The sequence below is a fragment of the Patagioenas fasciata genome, chromosome 5 (assembly GCF_037038585.1).
Source record: "Patagioenas fasciata isolate bPatFas1 chromosome 5, bPatFas1.hap1, whole genome shotgun sequence".
Classification (NCBI taxonomy): domain Eukaryota; kingdom Metazoa; phylum Chordata; class Aves; order Columbiformes; family Columbidae; genus Patagioenas; species Patagioenas fasciata.
The window spans coordinates 40,025,936-40,043,406 of record NC_092524.1 but is presented as its reverse complement, the minus strand read 5'-3'; the positions used below and the strand labels follow the sequence as shown (position 1 = coordinate 40,043,406).

The 17,471-nt window shown below is 34.3% G+C and overlaps 1 protein-coding gene across 3 annotated transcripts in view; it reads left to right on the top strand.

Annotated features, from left to right (window-relative positions):
* Positions 1-17,471, top strand: part of NOVA1 (NOVA alternative splicing regulator 1) — a 148,353-nt gene that overhangs the window by 100,534 nt on the left and 30,348 nt on the right. For all 3 annotated transcript variants that reach the window (XM_065838302.2, XM_065838301.2, XM_071809366.1), the window contains exon 3: positions 9,669-9,835. In XM_065838302.2, coding sequence (XP_065694374.1) covers positions 9,669-9,835 — 167 coding nt within the window. The remainder of the gene's footprint in view (positions 1-9,668; positions 9,836-17,471) is intronic.

Sequence of the window (17,471 nt, the reverse complement as noted above, 5' to 3'; positions counted from 1 at the left end):
ATCTGTGAAGCAGGAATTTTTGATTGCATAGGAGAAAAGAATATGTAGCTATGTGATGGCTATAAAAATAAAGAGCAGCTGTCATCCAGTGCAAAAAGTTCTAAAAAAGTTCTATTTAGAAACAGTTCTGCCTACATAACATTTTCTACTCCTTTTTATTGTGGACTCTTATATGATAAAATATTTGTAAATTTATATAAATATGCTGGTGGGTGGAAATGATTTTTGCATTTGCTTTTGAAGGGAAATATCCATTTTTATTGACACTTCAGTTTACCTCTTACTGTACCAAAACCATTTTACCTACTGCCTTATTCCTACACCCAGGCAATGCTTTTAATGTTATATAGCATTAATAGTGATTATTATAGCTTTGCTTTGAAGAATAATTCAGCATTTATTTTGTAGCTGTCTCTGGAAAACAGTATCATGATATGTGTGTATATAGTAAGCCTTTGAGAAGCCTAGTGTCTATTCTAAGGTAATACTCGAAGCTCCCTATATGGTTAAGTGTTAGAGCTTCACATGTTTGTGGAATGATTTCATCTGAAGGTAGATGGGGTGCACTGTTCACGAGCATCCCTTTCTTTTTTTTAAACGGTTACTTGGACTATGATGCATACATTTTAGAAAGCTAAAGTTAGAGACTGATAAATACTGTTCATAGAAGAAGTAACAGGACATGCCATAAAAGGGTTACGATCTGTAAGTCAAGAAGGAGCTAGGAAAACAAACAAAAATAACTGTGGCACACTGAATGCTTTGGCAGTAGTCACAAACTCTTCCTATCTGCTTTCCATATAAACCCTGGACTAGAAGTCCACATCTGGAAAGCCATGAATTTAATAAAATGTACAGCAGCTACAACCTACTATGAGCAGAACATGGATTTTGACTAGCATTTAGAGAGGGAAACAGAAGAACAAGAAACAAAATTATATGTGTGTTTGTGTTTGCGCATGTGTGTTTGTATGTGCCCATTCTGTATGTGTCTTATAATGACTGCATCGTGATGCGAAGTGTCTTCATTTTGACACGACAGCATTTTTCCTAGGCTGAAAACATAAGGTGTATGTTCCTGTGTCTCTTTCCTTATATTTCTGACCTGGGATGTGTAATAATTCTTATTATACACTTGCTATAGCATGTCTCTCTACATTTCATCCCTCTCTGAAATTACTGTTATCTCTAGTGTTCATCTTGAAAACTCTTGAAAAATTATGTGTGTGATCACTGACAATGTTTACTTCAATTACATAATATATATATATTTACACAATTACAAATATTATAATAGAACCTCTAATCTAAAGCTTCACTATAGCTTGTTTACCTGAAATTTGGTATTTGTTTCCTCCAAACAGAGGCATAGTAATGAATGTATTAGGTGATTTGATTTCTTGAGCAACTGGCCTTATGTAGGAGGATTTTTTGAAAGCTTTTCACAGGTCTTTAAATGATGGAACTTGAGAAATATTTTTGAGGGTAAAGGCTCCCTTGATGATATGAACTGTTATCAGTCTAAATTTTAAGATGTATCAGTTCCTACAGTTTTTCAAAGTATATTTTACTTTTTAAATGGGTGGGTTTTTTCCTTTGGTAATTGTACATAGAGGCACTATTAACAAAGCTTCATATTATGATAGCATAGCATAAAAGCTCTAATTGTCAACTGAGACTTACATTGCATTAAAAATAATCTTAAGTGCTTTTGTTGATATGAAAATTCATTCCAGAAATCTTGAAAACCACGTCACTTTTTTCTTTCTGTTCTGTGGTCTTCTTCCAAAAATAAGGTCAACTTTTTTCTCCAATGATTTGGTCTTGTTGGGATGTTGCGTGTGCTTATTTTATAGTGATTTTGTAGTGGGTTTATTTATATATTTTATAGGTTATGCTTCTCAGAGACTTTCCCATTTTCTGTCAAAATTAGATATTGGATTTTTATTAACATGTTTCATTATTTAGATGCTTACTGTTCACTGATGGGGAAAAAATAGTAACTCTGTGAAACATTCCATTAGATCACCAAGCTTTGCTTTGAGGGAGAACCATCTTTCTGTCTGTGATGCACATGGGAACAGGCTCTGTATTAGGATCAATTAATTCTCTTTCCAGAAAAAAAAGGTAAAAGGACAGGAGGAAGATAAAGACCAATGGAGAAAACTATTTTTGAGATTTCTATGATGCTTTGAACACATGTGGGTTGTTCTTATGTGCTGCATTTAAGGTTGTATACATTTTGTCATTTATATGACAAAGGTTTTTCATGTCTGTTTTAAGGCATTGTGAAATACTACTAATACATTTGACTAAAACTTTTCTTTTGTCTGATATTGTTTTACTGAGTTTTTATGCAAATGTAGAGGGGAAAAGTTACATGCAAGGGCAGAGTTTATCTGATTTTCCTGTTAAGCATCTTTATTGACAATTTTTACATCGCTTGGGAATCATGTCAAAGCACAGTCCTATTGTGCCAAGAGCTTGTGTGAGATCAGCTTCAGGCTGAAGCAGTTGCTGGTGGTGTTATAGAATCCCTCTCTACAGGCTGTTTGATCATGGGTCAGAAAAATAAATGTATGGGACATTAGGGTTAGTGCACTGCTGTATTGTGCATTGTCAAATAAAAAGCTTAATGCAAATCAGCTGCTGAGAGATTGTAGTGCCGCCTTTCATTTAGTTAAGGTTTTAGCTTTGGCTCCACTGTCAGGTTTTCCCTTTCAGTGTCAAAGATATTGGCATGGTACACTGGAAAAATATAAGGAGATTTAATTAGTGGATGTATTGGGATTACCCTGGGCTGGTAATGCATTGTGCTTTTTAGGCTTTCAAATGCTCTTTAAGATTGATGTAAAAGCCCAAAGAAAAGTGTATGGAGTTATATAAATGCCAGACAGTCCTTTCTGAAACGTACAGTCTGTTCCCTGAAACATTTCAATTAAGGTTCATAAAATACAGAAGCACATTTAACATTTAGTGAGTGTTTCTGTGAATACAGTAGAACTCTTACACATTTAATCAGTCTTTAAGCAAACAAATGAAAGTTTAATATTAACCATATATTGATGTATGCCTGTTAAGTATAGAAACAAAAAACATTGAAAGCATCGATATCCTTTATCCTGCTGCATCTTCTAGCATTTATTCTAATAGTTGTTTTAAAAGCTATATCGGTTGTAAATAAAAAACTTCTCAGAGAAAAAGCTTATGGTCTGTTGTTTTGAAGTTTCACAACTGCGTTTAAAATGTTCCTGACAAAATTAATGTAATATGGTTGTCAAGGATATTTGCCAGAAGTAAAGTTTTAGGTAGTTAAAAGGAGGTGGAAGGAAGAATGAATGATTAAAAATAAAGTTATTGCAAGCTTTTTAGCTTTTAGGCCTGACTAACTTATTAGATTTCAAAACAGGTTTTTATTTACTTAGTTTTAAATTGCTGGCTTTCATGTAAAAAAAAAAAAAAAAAAAAAAACAAACAAAGAAAAATCAGACACACCAAAACTAGGCCCAAAATATTTCTCCCTAAGAGCAATATAAATAAAATAAAAATCTGATTAAGATTCCTTTTTTATCTGCCAGTTTTAAGAATCTATTTTTGGGGAACAACACAGGTAGGCTTTTTTGTGCAATAACATTATGCTGCTTCTATTTGATAAGAAAAAGTTAAAACATATATGTGCAAATCAGATTTTAATTCTGATATAAGAGGAAAGAAAACACATTTTATGTGCTGAAAAGTATAGCATATAAAAATACAAAGTAATTTACATGACTTTCTTAGAAAAAGTAAGCATGAAATGATTGTGGCAACATCATAATCAGAATCTATTTGGATAGTGGTTTTCCTCTTTTGCAACCACATGCAAACTTCTGTCATGGACTTCAGTATTATTGAACATAAATAAAAACATTTTTTCTGTTTTTTGTTTGTTTGTTTTTTGTTTTTTTGTTTGTTTTGGTTTGGTTTTTTGAATGTACAAGGGTGATGATCATCTACTCTACATTTTGTCATTTTCTGTGGCAGAATTTTTCTTCTGTAGTGTATATTTTATCTCTTCATGTGTAAAAGACAATGTACAATAAACGACCCTAACTCCAACTTGAATTAAAACTAATTAAAAAAAAAAAAATAACAATTTTATATTTTCTGTGTTTGCACAAGAAAAAAGTTAAAGGCACTGATTATTTGGTAAATTGACTTTCTCTAAGTCAGCTATTTAAAAAACTAGATCTGTATTTTAAATATGTTTTTCAAAAATCATATGACAAAAAATATGTATATAGATGGCTGAGCTTTTGTTCGCAGAAACATGGAAAAAGGAGTGGATGTAACTGTTAAACAACTGAAAATTATAAATAATCTGACATTTTACTTTAGACACTAATGGAGTCTAAAAGCTTTTAAAGTGACAGAAAATTCACCAACTTTGGTTGTTCATAGGCTTATTTTTGTTATACAGGTTGGTCATGTAGCTGGCAGTTTTCCTTTTGTGTGACTTTTGAAATTATTGTACTTTGTTATCTGAGTGAAAAGCTAGCAGAGTTGTGTGAAGGAATATGACAATATCACTTCAGAAGATTAAAGCAATTCCGGACTGTACATGTATAAAATTTCTCCACACTTCTCTTTTTTTTTCACTCTTTTCATGTTTGTTACAATAGAAATCATAAGATGTAACCCTTGAAGAAAATGTGCTACTGATGCACTTTAAAACTGTATCTTACTCTGCATGAAATGTACATTCTCACAGTTGTATTTCTTTATGGGATATTACATCCTGGATTATATATAAACATTGTAAATATCCTAAAATGTAGTGTGTTTGGTCTGTAACATGACATAGAACATTTTTATTATATTACACCTTCTACAATAACACAGATTGTAGAATACCCTTTAGCCACTTAGTGTCAAGTCTAATGAAATTTGTATTTAACATCGACTGTTTTACTTTCAAATGTTTTGACAGTAGTCATCCCTGGTAAGTACTTTCCCTGTGAGGCTCTGGTAGCAGGGATGGAATCTGATCTGTGTTGTATTTCAGTGTGTTGTCTGCTGGCCTGGAGAACACTTGCATTAGCTGCATTGATCAATCCACATCACATCTCATCATTTAGGAGACAATTAATACTGTGGTGTAAAGACTCCCCAGAGCATTTTCTTAGAGCTGGATTGCTTTACACAGAAACCACAGGGGCTGTTTGCAAAAGGGGGAGGAAGCCAAGTAGGAAGAAAAAGCATTGAGGCAGCTTTGTCTATGAACCAAGTTTCATTTTCTGTGGTTACTTCCACTTATGTCATTTAAACTCCCGTTTTTGACAGTGTTTTGGCAAAAAGATTAGGTTGGTGCAAAAGGAATTGTGGTTTTTGCATTGTTGAAATTTGCCATGTGATATTGGAATACATTCTTAAATAAATGTGGTTATGTCATTTTAATGCACTTTTCTCACTTAGTTTTTTTTTTTTGCTACTCACTTATTACTTGCTGTTTATTTTATATTTATTTTAGACTATGGAAATAATGTTAAACAAAAAGCAAATCTGAGTGATTTTCTTATTTGAGTTCAAAATGGGTTGCAAAGCAGTGGAGACAACTCATAACATCAACAATGCGTTTGGCCCAGCAACTACTAACGAACGTATAGTTCAGTGGTGGTTCAAGAAGTTTCACAAAGGAGATGAGAGCCTTGAAGATGAGGCGCATAATGATCAACCATCAGAAGTTGACAATGACCAACTGAGAGCAATCATTGAAGCTGATCATCTTAAAACTACATGAGAAGTCACCTAAGAACTCAATGTTGACCGTTTTATGGCCATTCGGCAAGCAAGTTGGAAAGGTCAAAAAGCTCAATAGGTGGTTGTCTTGTGAACCGACCAAAAATCGAAAAAATTGTCATTTTGCAGTGTTGTCTTCTCTTATTATATGCAAAACCAACCATTTCTCAATCAGATTGGAATGTGCGATGAAAAGTGGATTTTATACAGCAACTGGTGACAACCAGCTCAGTGGTTGGACCGAGAAGAACCTCCAAAGCACTTCCCAAAGCCAAACTTGCACTCGAAAAAGATCATGGTCACTGTTGATGGTCTGCTGCTAGTCTGATCCACCACAGCTTTCTGAATCTTGGCAAAACCATTACATCTGAGAAGTCTCCTCAGCAGATCGATGAGATGCACTGCAAAGTGCAACACCTGCAGCCAGCAGTGGTCAACAGAAAGGGCCCAATTCTTCTCCACGACAACGCCTGACCACATGTTGCATAACCAATGCTTCCAAAGTTGAACAAGTTGGGCTATAAAGTTTTGCCCTATCTGCCATACTCACCTGACCTCTTGCCAACCAACTACCACTTCTTCAAGCATCTTGACAACTTTTTGCAGGGAAGACGCTTCCACAACCAGCAGGATGCAGAAAATGCTTTCCAAAAGTTCGTCGAATCCTAAAGCAAGGATTTTTATGCTACAGGAATAAACAAACTTTGTTGTTGTTGGCAAAAATGTGTTTACTGTAATGGTCCCTGTTTTGATTAACAAAGATGTGTCTGAACCTAATTCTAATTATTTAAAATTACTGGTCCAAAACTTCAATTACTTTTGCACCAACCTAGTATTTTCAATTTAATCTGTTGAAAACACGCTGTAACAGGACACATGAATGTTCTAAATCTTGCTGATGACAAATATAACTTACTGTTAAGAGTCTATTCAATTTAACTTTATATTTTATTTCAAGGATTTTTAATGTGACAACTTTTGAAATACTGATTGACATGTTCAAATCCTAATTTCATTTATTTTCTCATTCTGTCAGTTTTTCTTTACGGTTTCTTCCACAAAGTTGAATTTCAGTGTTACCTGATACTGTTTCTTAAGAAAAAAATATTTTAAATGTATATGAATAAATTAATGAGTAGGCAGGGCACTTAGTCTTCTGTTTCATCTTTGGGTAACGAAATATTGAAGGTTTAGATATCATCCACAGAAGCAGGTGAGAAACATTTACTAATAAAAACCTTTTTTTCTTGCAGATTGCTAAGTTTACTGTACTATTATCAAGAGGTTACTTACCTCCCTGGTCCATTTCTCTAATCTGTGTATTGCCTTTGATTCTGTATGGATTGTACAATGATGAGGGCAACTAGTATGTTATGAACTTCAGAAATAATTGCAAACTTGTTAGCATTTACCACATTGTTACATTTCATTTAAGTAGAGTCAATGAATTTTTTGTCAGAAAATATTCAGGTGTGATCATGTCAGTATTTACTAGGAATATGCCAATAACAAAATGTATATTTATTTTTGTGATAATTCCACGGCTCAAATTTCTTATTTTGGTTCCCCTCCTGTAATCTTGAAGTGAAACTAATATAATGGTAGTTCATATTGTAATTTTCTTCTGTTAGTAGGATTGTTCCACAGGTATTTGAGAGTAAAAAGTGGATGAGAAATAATCAATCTGAGTACGTCAGAAATGTGCATAAAGTGTTTGTGGAAGCATGTACACCATGAAATTTCAAAGCAATTTTACTTGGACATTTAGGTTGTCTTGTTTTGGTCTTTTTGTAGAACAAAAGTGGAAACTACAATACTCCCTTTTTACGTTTCAGTTTTTCAACTTCTGTTAGATCTTGTTTTACAAGTCAAAACTTATTTTGTGGAACCTATTTAAGTAGTTTGATATGTGGTATACAGAATGTTTCAGTACAGTGTCATACTTGTATCCTTAGAATGGATACTGTATTTTTAATATTCTTTGTTCTAGTGAGGAAATATCAAGCTGTACCCAATATGCAGAACTGAACTTAAACTTCTTTAAAAAAAAAAAAAAATAAAAAAGAAAAGAAAAAAATATAAAGCCGTACAAAATCATCTAAAACCAGCCTAGTCACCAAAAATAAATCAAGTATTTTTTTCACAGTTCTCCATACATCTTTGCCCATCTGGTAGATGCTTTCAATTAAGAAATCAAAGAAATAAGGACTGCTGTATTTGTAAGACAAGCAGCACAATTTCAGTTTGGAAAAGGGTTATGTGGCAATATAGGCTTTGTCTAAGCCTTTCAAGAGAATTATAACTAGAGCTATGGTATTTGATATTTGTTGCTAATATGCACGGAATTACAAATTAAATGAGGTGATATACAAAGGCAAGGTGAATGTGGCACATCAGACTCTCCTTCAGGCTACAGAGATAGGCAAGTTATTATGAGAGTCAATGAAATTAAAGGTGAGAGTGAATAATGGTGAAATAAGGGAGAGGGACTGATAGCCAATACAAGAAAATAGTGTGACTGAAGAGGAGAATTAAGCAAAATGTTACAGAGCAGAACAGAACGGTTAGAACTTGAAAACCAGGCAAACCTGAAATGACAAGAAATGGAGAGTTACACTTGCTGCAAAGGTTGGGAATGAGCAATATGTTCAGGACTGTTTTTCTTAAGCACCGGTCCTGCCTTTACAAATGAGTACTGTGGGAAAGTGTCGCCTCCTCTGCTTCATTGCAACCAAAGGCCTGCTATTCTTATACATAGAGTAAATACATATGTCACCTATCAGACCTATTTGGCAAGTGTATTATATTTTCTCATGATCTTAGGACACGGATGTGTAGAAGGTAGTCAGTGGAGTGTACATGTCCCGCATAAACAGTATTCAGCATAACTCTAAACAGAAGTTCTTGAAATGTAATTTGTGGAATATCAACTACGTATTTGGTACAAGCTTTCATGATATCCAACTGCTAAGTCACATGAAAGACACCTAAAACTCTGTGTATTCAGTAAATAATTGTGGTTATTTCAGGGATGTTGTGAGGTAGGGAGGTTAGAAAAGACAAAGTAGATACTTGAATACATGAGTTCAGTTAGCCTTGTAAGGTCTTGCCATAATTTGCTGCTATTTCAAGAAATGATATAATGTCTATGCTAAATGAGTATATTTGTAGTTCAGGTGGTCATTGAGAAAGCTTATTCCAAGTACCTCTATAATACTGGCTATTATGTTCAACTTTTTGTTACCTAAAAGTTGCATACTGTTTTAGAATAATCTATAACTAGGCCAAAATAATTTAAAATACATGTAGTCTGCACATATTTATCATATTTACTAATATTTCCAACAAATGGTTTGTTTGGGTCTCCTTCTCTCTTTCTCTCTCTCTCTCTCTGTCTCTCTCTCTCTCTGTCTCTCTCTCTCTCTTTGACTCTCTCTCTCTCTGTCTCTCTCTCTCTCTGTCTCTCTCTCTCTCTTTGACTCTCTCTCTTTGACTCTCTCTCTTTGACTCTCTCTCTTTGACTCTCTCTTTGTTTCTCTCTCTTTGGCTCTCTCCATGTCTCTCTCTCTCTCCCTTCCTTTCTCTTCTTTATCTCTTCTTTCTCCTCTTCTTCTTTCTCTTCTTCTTTCTCCTCTTCTTTCTCCTTTCTCCATATTGACTTGTAGACTTTTTTGTTTGTAGGATCTACATGAATAGGAGTTGTTTAAAACATCTTCAGATCACTACTGTGTTATCCTTTGGAAATCTCTGCTTTTGATTGTATGTTTATGGGGGTGTTGCAAGTTGGTTTTGCAAGGTTGCTTTTGAATGCCATCTTTATGCCATAACTGATGCAGTTTCTGGGATTTTGAAGAATCCACTTCATTCAGATCAACTTTTGGTATTTGCAGGTACTACAGAGCGGGTGTGTCTGATCCAGGGAACAGTTGAAGCACTAAACGCAGTTCATGGCTTCATTGCAGAGAAGATTCGAGAAATGCCTCAAAATGTGGCCAAGACAGAGCCTGTCAGCATTCTACAGCCTCAGACCACTGTTAATCCAGACCGCATCAAACAAGTGAGTTTTTGGTTGGGAATAGAGAGTCACAGCAGCTCCTTAGAAGTCTTAAAACTTTAAGGCTGCAAGGGGTCAACATAACATGTTCTTTAAGGAAATGTTATTTTAACCTTTAGTAACTTGCTGGTCCTCTTTTTCCTTATACTTACATGTTCCCTGTTTCTCAGCAGTTCTTTCAGACAGTGTTTTGTAAGTTTCCATGCCATACTCTAATGTGTTTCATAAACTTTTCTTTACTGTATAAGGTGATAATACAGTTCTAGGTTTTAATTAAATATCTCTGAGTTTTAATATTAAATGGTGAGCCTCTTTGTAAATCTTCAACGTTACTAAAAATCACAGATTAACTGAATGATTCCTGGATTTATGTATCTAAAATAAAATAAATATATATATATATATATATTATTTTTTAGACCCTGTCTTAGATATTTTAAAATCTTAACCTGTAGGAACTTGAAACTATAATTTACTTTGAATGTTTACTACAATTTCAGGGTATGTTATTTTGGCATCTTTTTGCCTATTTTACACTGACTTTTTGCAAAACCTATGGCCAATGCAAAATATATTTGCAAGTCATTATTTATCTAGTATTCTTTAGTTCATTATATTTTCCAGAACAATTTTAATGAAAAAAAAAAGTTGCCCTGTAAGGAGAATGTGAAATATGTGTCATAAAGGATTTTAAATTATTTTCCATTGTATTGAATAAGAAAATGATAAAAAAGGAGTGAAGATTAGTAAAATTTTGTCTTATCTCTCTATCCTCTATAGGATAGATTTTAGTTTCTCACCTGTGTTACATGGGAAAAGATTGTTCCGTCCTTCTACACTAGCAAGATTCAGTGTCCTATAAAGTAATTTGGTAACCGTGTGCAATTACTTTATTTTGTATATAGTGACGTACACAGAATGCTTATATGAAGATAATTGAATGAGTTTGGAATGATCAGACTGCTTTAGATGGATGAAGCTGTGCATAAGTCATTGTATATGATATCTAATATTTACTACTATATTATTTTTTCTCTACATGTGATAATTTACATAAAATATTATAATTTATAAGAAAACACTGAAAAGAAAAGCTCTGATTCTGTAGGAGTAGTTTCTCAGTTATTAAACATGAAAATGATAGAGAGAAAAAGCTGAAAAGATCTGTATTTTGAATGGCTTTTCTGCTTGTGAAATGTTAGAGTTTATGACGATACTTCTTAACCCAATGGGAAAGAGGTGTTCTCTATTACAGTGAAAAGTGTTTTTCCCCTTTTCAATGAAATGAAGCTCATTTTTAGGTGTCAGGAAGATCCTGAGAAACTAGATTACAGAGCTGTGTAAGGACATATCTAAATACTTCATGTCTTGTATCTGAAGCTGATATAGCTCGTCCACATTACTTCTCCAGAAAACTTATTTGTAAAGTTTTTGTGGTTTTTTGTTTGTTTTGTTGTGGGTTTGTGTTTGTTCTTGTTTGAGTGTTTTCTTGGTTTGGTTTTGGGCTTGTTTTGTTTTGTTGGTTGTTTTTTTGTGTGGTTGGTTGTTTTTTTTTAGTTCAGTTGGTTCATTTAGGGTTTATTGCATTTTTTGTTGTTTAGTTTTGGGGTTTTTGTGGGGGGTTTTGTTTGTTTTTGTTTTTGTTTGTTTGTTTTTAAACACAATTCTATGTTTGAAATGTTAAATTAAATTCTGGAGGGATGGACTAGTGAACAGAGCTGCTGCTAGTGAAGACACAAACTAAATACAATATGTAACTTATAAGACTGATATATTGACTGGCTCTACATCTTAAAATTTAAATCTATTACCTGTGTACATATGAGTAAATAGTAATATTAAACTCCAAATACTTGGAGGTATGCATGTGTATGTGTTGAACAGCTTTAAACACAATGAATTCTTAAACTTCTCTTAACATCTATTAATGATAAATTCATACACTATAAATATTGACTCCATAAATCTAAAATCCTTCTTTTTACCAAGATATGAAATTGTTAGCTAAGTTCTTAGATAGAGATTGCAGTGAAATAATCTATCATCTAGTGTCAGAATATTCTGTATCTCAATGAAAGACATAAACCTCTATTTAAGAAATTAAAAGGATAACATTTTATAGCAGGTAATTGTGATCTAGAACTCCAGTGTTGCTACTTTTTTATAGCAGACAGGTAACATCTTTATTAAAATGATCAGGATAATCATAAATTGTAATTCTTGGCTTATTTTTTGCCCAGATAAAAGTGACCTGGATTCCTTTACACAAACTCTACGTGATTCTTCCTGTCTTAGAGTATTACCCACTAAATTTGGCAGCCAAAGTATTACGTTACAGATTGAAGAGAGTAGACTTAGCACTTGAGATTGAGAGCTGATTTGAAATAATAAATGTTACCTTCATTAGGAACTTTGAAGATATTTCTTTTGGTTTTCTAGCTGTTTCTACCAAAAAGCATGAATGAAGATACCTGTAATTGAAGCCTTGCAATGCCATCCCTGTCTATGTGAGCGTGAAGCTCTCATTTCTCTGTTGTCCTGTCTTTTCCCTGGGCTGCTTTACCAACACTTGCTTCAGAGAAGTGAGCTGAGAAAGGAAGTATCTTCTGGCTACAGTTTCAATGAAGAAAGTCAGTAGGTAAAGCTTTGGCTGACTGCTTGAGTTTCAGCACTTTCTCTCTTCAGGAAAGGCATGGGTATACACAGAGGCTGAGTCTGGCCTGGCATTTCTCCTTACTGATGGAAGTCACTATCCGAACATTCTCGTCTCTCTAACTTCAGCTTTTCAGCTTTGGAAGATTTGCAGACAAGTCTATCTGGTTCCTTTTGAGCCTCCTCCACTGCAGTTTTTCAGATCTCCTAATTCTATGGATTTACCAGTTGATACCAGTAGTTCTCTCCTCCAAGCAGGTCTGATAGATATTTAATTAACAAATGTTTGCATCTTTTCTCTCTACATAACATAGGCAATCTCTTCACAGATGTCATCCATCTGCTGTTTCTAGCTATTATTTGACAATAACCAACTGATTCCTGTGCCCTTTTACTTCCTAGAAACTGCTATGAGAATATAACTTCCCTACTCTCTCTATTAGTTTAAGTATCGCACCAGCTCTTTCAGACCATATTGCAACACAGGGGAAGTGATCATAAACTGATCGGGAGCCTGAGCTTGTTCGGCTTTGAATTTCACCTCTAAGTTAATAACAGCTCCTATGAACAATGGAAAAGGCTGCATGATGTGGTCTTACCAAATCACGTTCTTCAGAAACTGTTGCAGCTTCTTTGTATGCTAGTTGAATTTTCCTTCCAGCTTTCAGTTGGTTTACAGGTAGCAGGTGTTGTAGCAGCCTGTCCAGGAAGCGTATGGAATTGGAGATGGGCACTACAGACCTGTGTACTATATAGAAGGAAAGATGTGTCATCTTATAGCTAACTCTGTTTTAAGCAGGAGTTGCACTGTTTGGCCTCCTGAGATCCCTTCCAACCTGAATCATTCTTTGATTCTATGAAATGTTTAGCTATCAAAGTCTGGACAAAAGTTTTAGAAGTTCTTCCCTGAAAATCTAGAGTAAAATTTTCACATATAGAACTTACAATTAATGTTTTCATTGGATCCAGTTTCATTTTAGCTTTTTCAGTAGATAATTAACCTGTCATGAATCTTTAACTCTGTTCATTAATCACAGACATTGTATTCAAAATCTGCAAAACTGAATGTCTGAGATCAGATTTGTAAACTCACTTTCTTCTAGTGAAAATGACTAATTTTACTTCAGAAACACTGATCAAGAACAACAAAAAGAAATGATCATAATTTTTAAATAAAAAAATTTACTTTGAAGTGACTTTAAGAATACAGATTTGAAAATATTGGCTTAAATGTGGTTTTTTATTTTGTTTTGTTTTGTTTTTTTCCAAATACAGGATACGAGCTGAGACTATAAAGACTCAGTAGACTTCATAGAATGATAGTATTGTTTAGATTGGAAGGGACTTTAAAGATCATCTCGTTCCAACCCCACTGCCATAGGCAGGCATAACTTGCACTAGATCAGGTTGCTCAAAGCCCCATCCAACCTGGCCTTGAACACTTCTGGGTTGGAGCATCCATAAACTCTCTGGGCAGCCTGTTCCAATGTTTCACCACCCTCACAATAAGGAACTTCTCTCTAATATCTAGTCTAAATGTGCACTCTTTCAGTTTAAGATTGTTACACCATGTGGTATCACTACACTCCGTGATGAAGAGTACCTCCTCATTTTTCATGTAGGTCCCCTTTAACTAATGCAAGGCTGCTATAAGGTCTCCCCAAAACCTTTTCTTCTCTGGGCTAAACAATGCCAACTCTCCATCTGTCCGCATAGGGGAGGTGCTCCAGAGTCCTGATCATCCTCATGACCCTCCTCTGGACCCACCTGAGCAGGTCCATGTCTGTCTTACACTGGGGGCCCCAGAGCTGGATGCAGTATTCCAAGTGAGGTCTCATGAGAGCAGAATAGAGGGGGAGAATCATCTCTCTACGTTCTAGACACACTTCTTTTGATGCAGCCCAGGATATGATTGGCTTTCTGGGCTGTGAGTACACATTGCTGGGTCATGTTCAGTTTTTCACCACCAATGCTCCCAAGTCCCTCCTTCCTTAAGAAACCTTCATTGGTTTCTTAAAATGCTTCTCCCTTCTGACAAGCCTTTCTTGTTTTCATCATCCATTTAAGGCAACAGTCTGTCACATAGATGAACCTTACTAATCTCTGTAATATGAGGAAGTATAGTTTTATAGATCAGTGTGTGTCTTCACCTAGTCAACAATTTCTTATAAACTTTTCTCACTTTTGAACATAAGTGAAGAGTCACACCAGCTGCACTTCTCCAGTGAATAATAAGATACACAGGGGTGTTTACAAGTTGTGAGGAGAGAAACAAACAAACAAAAACAACAAAACCAACAAACAACCAAAAAAACCACCAACAAGATAAGCTCTTATTTACTAGAAAGACAGTTCTATACATTAGATCTCATGGCAAATATTTAACATTACACAAAAACAGGTATACTAAATCTTGTCCCACATGTGCCCTTGGCTTCATTCAGGTGCCAGATCACTGTTTAAATTTTCTGTTTCACCAATGTTGAACATCATTTCAATATGTATGCAAAACTGTGTTTTATCAACACAGTCAACTCTGTAGCTGATGATTAACTCTTCATTGCATGTGCTTCAGAAGTGGAATGTGAATACAAGATTTTGTTGGGGCATGAACAGCAGCATTCAACATTTCAGAAATTTTCAACAGGGTTCTGATTCTTATAAAATTTCTGAAGTTATCTCATGCCTTGTGATAGCTTTTTAGTTTTGATGGTGTTTTTCCAAATCCTGAAGTAACCCAGAATCAAAAGAAGGAGAAATTTTCTTTCCTTCTAGGACTTGGTTTTTTTTTTTCACATGAATCTCAGACCCATATCTTCGTATGTGTTTTGATGCCTGAGTCTGGTAACTTACTTGAGTTTTCTGGTATTTCAATGTAACAGTACCAGATCTTGTAGTAGTTCTGTGTTACTTGGACAAATTTTGAGGAAAGAGAAGGTCCTGATTCTTCCTCATCCATTTTACTGTAATCTTCAGACTAAATCATGCTCTCCATCCAGAGTTGCTCTGATGATCCAAATGGCACCTGCTGGTTTGCTTTAAGCTCCTTAACCCTTCTTGTCCTCAAACAGAACATGAGATAATCTTTCTTTTACATCATACTTAAAACACTTTTTTCGTTTTTCAAAGGCAAGTCCCCAGGAGTTCATATATTCAGATAAATTACCTCCATAAACACCTATAAAGAAGTGTTCCATCTGTATATGCTTTCTTAGTCTTTTTGTCTTGCCCTATGCCCTGTCTATTATTTTACATAAAAGCAAAACAAAATGCAAAGAGGATGAAATATCATCAGAATGTATTTTGTTTGTTTTTTACAGATGTGAAAAGGTAGCAAGTAAAATTAGATCACTGAAACCATCAAAGCAGCCTTCTTACAATCTGGATTGTAAATGAATTGTTAATCCTTGATTATTTGTCTTTCCAAATTTTATTTTTGAAATGTGTTATACATTTATACAGTCATTGCTGAGATGAGAATCATTTGTCAAAGTTACAGATTAAAGGAGTTCACAGAAAATGTAAAGAAGACTCAATATGTTTTGCAAAGCAAGTGGTGTGTTTAGAAAGGCTCATCTCTGATACTGTTGAAAGTCTAGTAAGTCAGTCTTTTCCATTGTTTAGCACAATGGGGCTTTGCAGTGCTCTGTTTCTCCTTTTAGCTGCAGAAGGTATTCAACTCTTTAATACAAATCAAAAAAAGACACCACCTTTTCTTAAAGGGCATTAAAATATAGGCTTAAGCAAATTAGTTTTGTCATCACATTAATTTCAGTGATTTAAAAGCACCAAAATTAATATATGCAAGACTGAAACATAGTATTAGCTTTATATTAATAGTAATTTAATGTGGCTAATATTATTACCAAGATTTCCTTTGTTTGACAAGATCTGTAATGAGAAACTAGAAACTGGTAAGCTGCAAGTGCAGTTTCATCTTCACAGTTAAATGACGTTCTTTACATACTTTCATGTCTCTAGCCCTGTTTTCAAATGGTATGTCATTTTCTGCCTTTCCTTTCTACTTTCCTATATATAAATATACTAATCAGTACTGAGAATTAAGTTAACTGTCTCAGTACAATATTAATTATCAAGGGTGTAAGTATTGAGTTTTTTTAATATGTGTATAAGGGTGAGACTTTCATCATTAGACAATTCATAAAGTCACTGAAAAAGGGCTCAGAGACTTTTTGGAACTCTATGCAGACAGAGTGTATCTATTCTGTACTTCCATTATATAGCTATATCGTCACTCTTACTCAAAAATATGAAGAATGGAAATGTGATGCTTTGACCATCTTTCTGCACCCTTTAGGATGTTGTGCAGCCTGAAAGCAGTCTCTCATAGTATAGCCAGTTCTTGTGAACAACACAAGGAAGAAAATTTTCTTGAACTTTCAGAAAATATTACAACTAAAATATGATTCAATCAGAATTTTGCTTCTAAAATTAAGCTCGTTTTTATTTCTTAAAATCTGTTTTCTTAAATATCTGTTGTAGAAGATTAAAGTAAAACAACACTCTCTTACTTGTAAATGTACTCTTCCATTCATTGTATCATAAGTAATAGGAAAGGAAATAAGATTTAGGAAAACATAGAAGACCAATTTAACTGTGACTTTGACTATGCTATTCAAGAAATAGCTTAAAACCTGATCATGAGTCGCAGAAGTAATGTGTGGTAGAAGTTCTGACTGCCTTTTTTCTATAACCTTGCCAGCAGTCAACCTGCAATTTCAGGAAAGCATCAATTACGGTACTCATGTTTCAGTCCCAAAAATCAAAATTCTGTGATGTAAATTCATCTTATGATTTCTAATTACTTTATGCATCTCATTCCCAGAAGCCTAATAACTACTAAAATCAAGTGCTTGCCTAATGCAAAACACTAGCAAAATTAAAAAAAAAAAAAAATGCTGTGTTATAAATCAGAATTCTTGAACTCTGTCCAACTTTCTTTAAGAAATAATTTTGCCTAACAGTT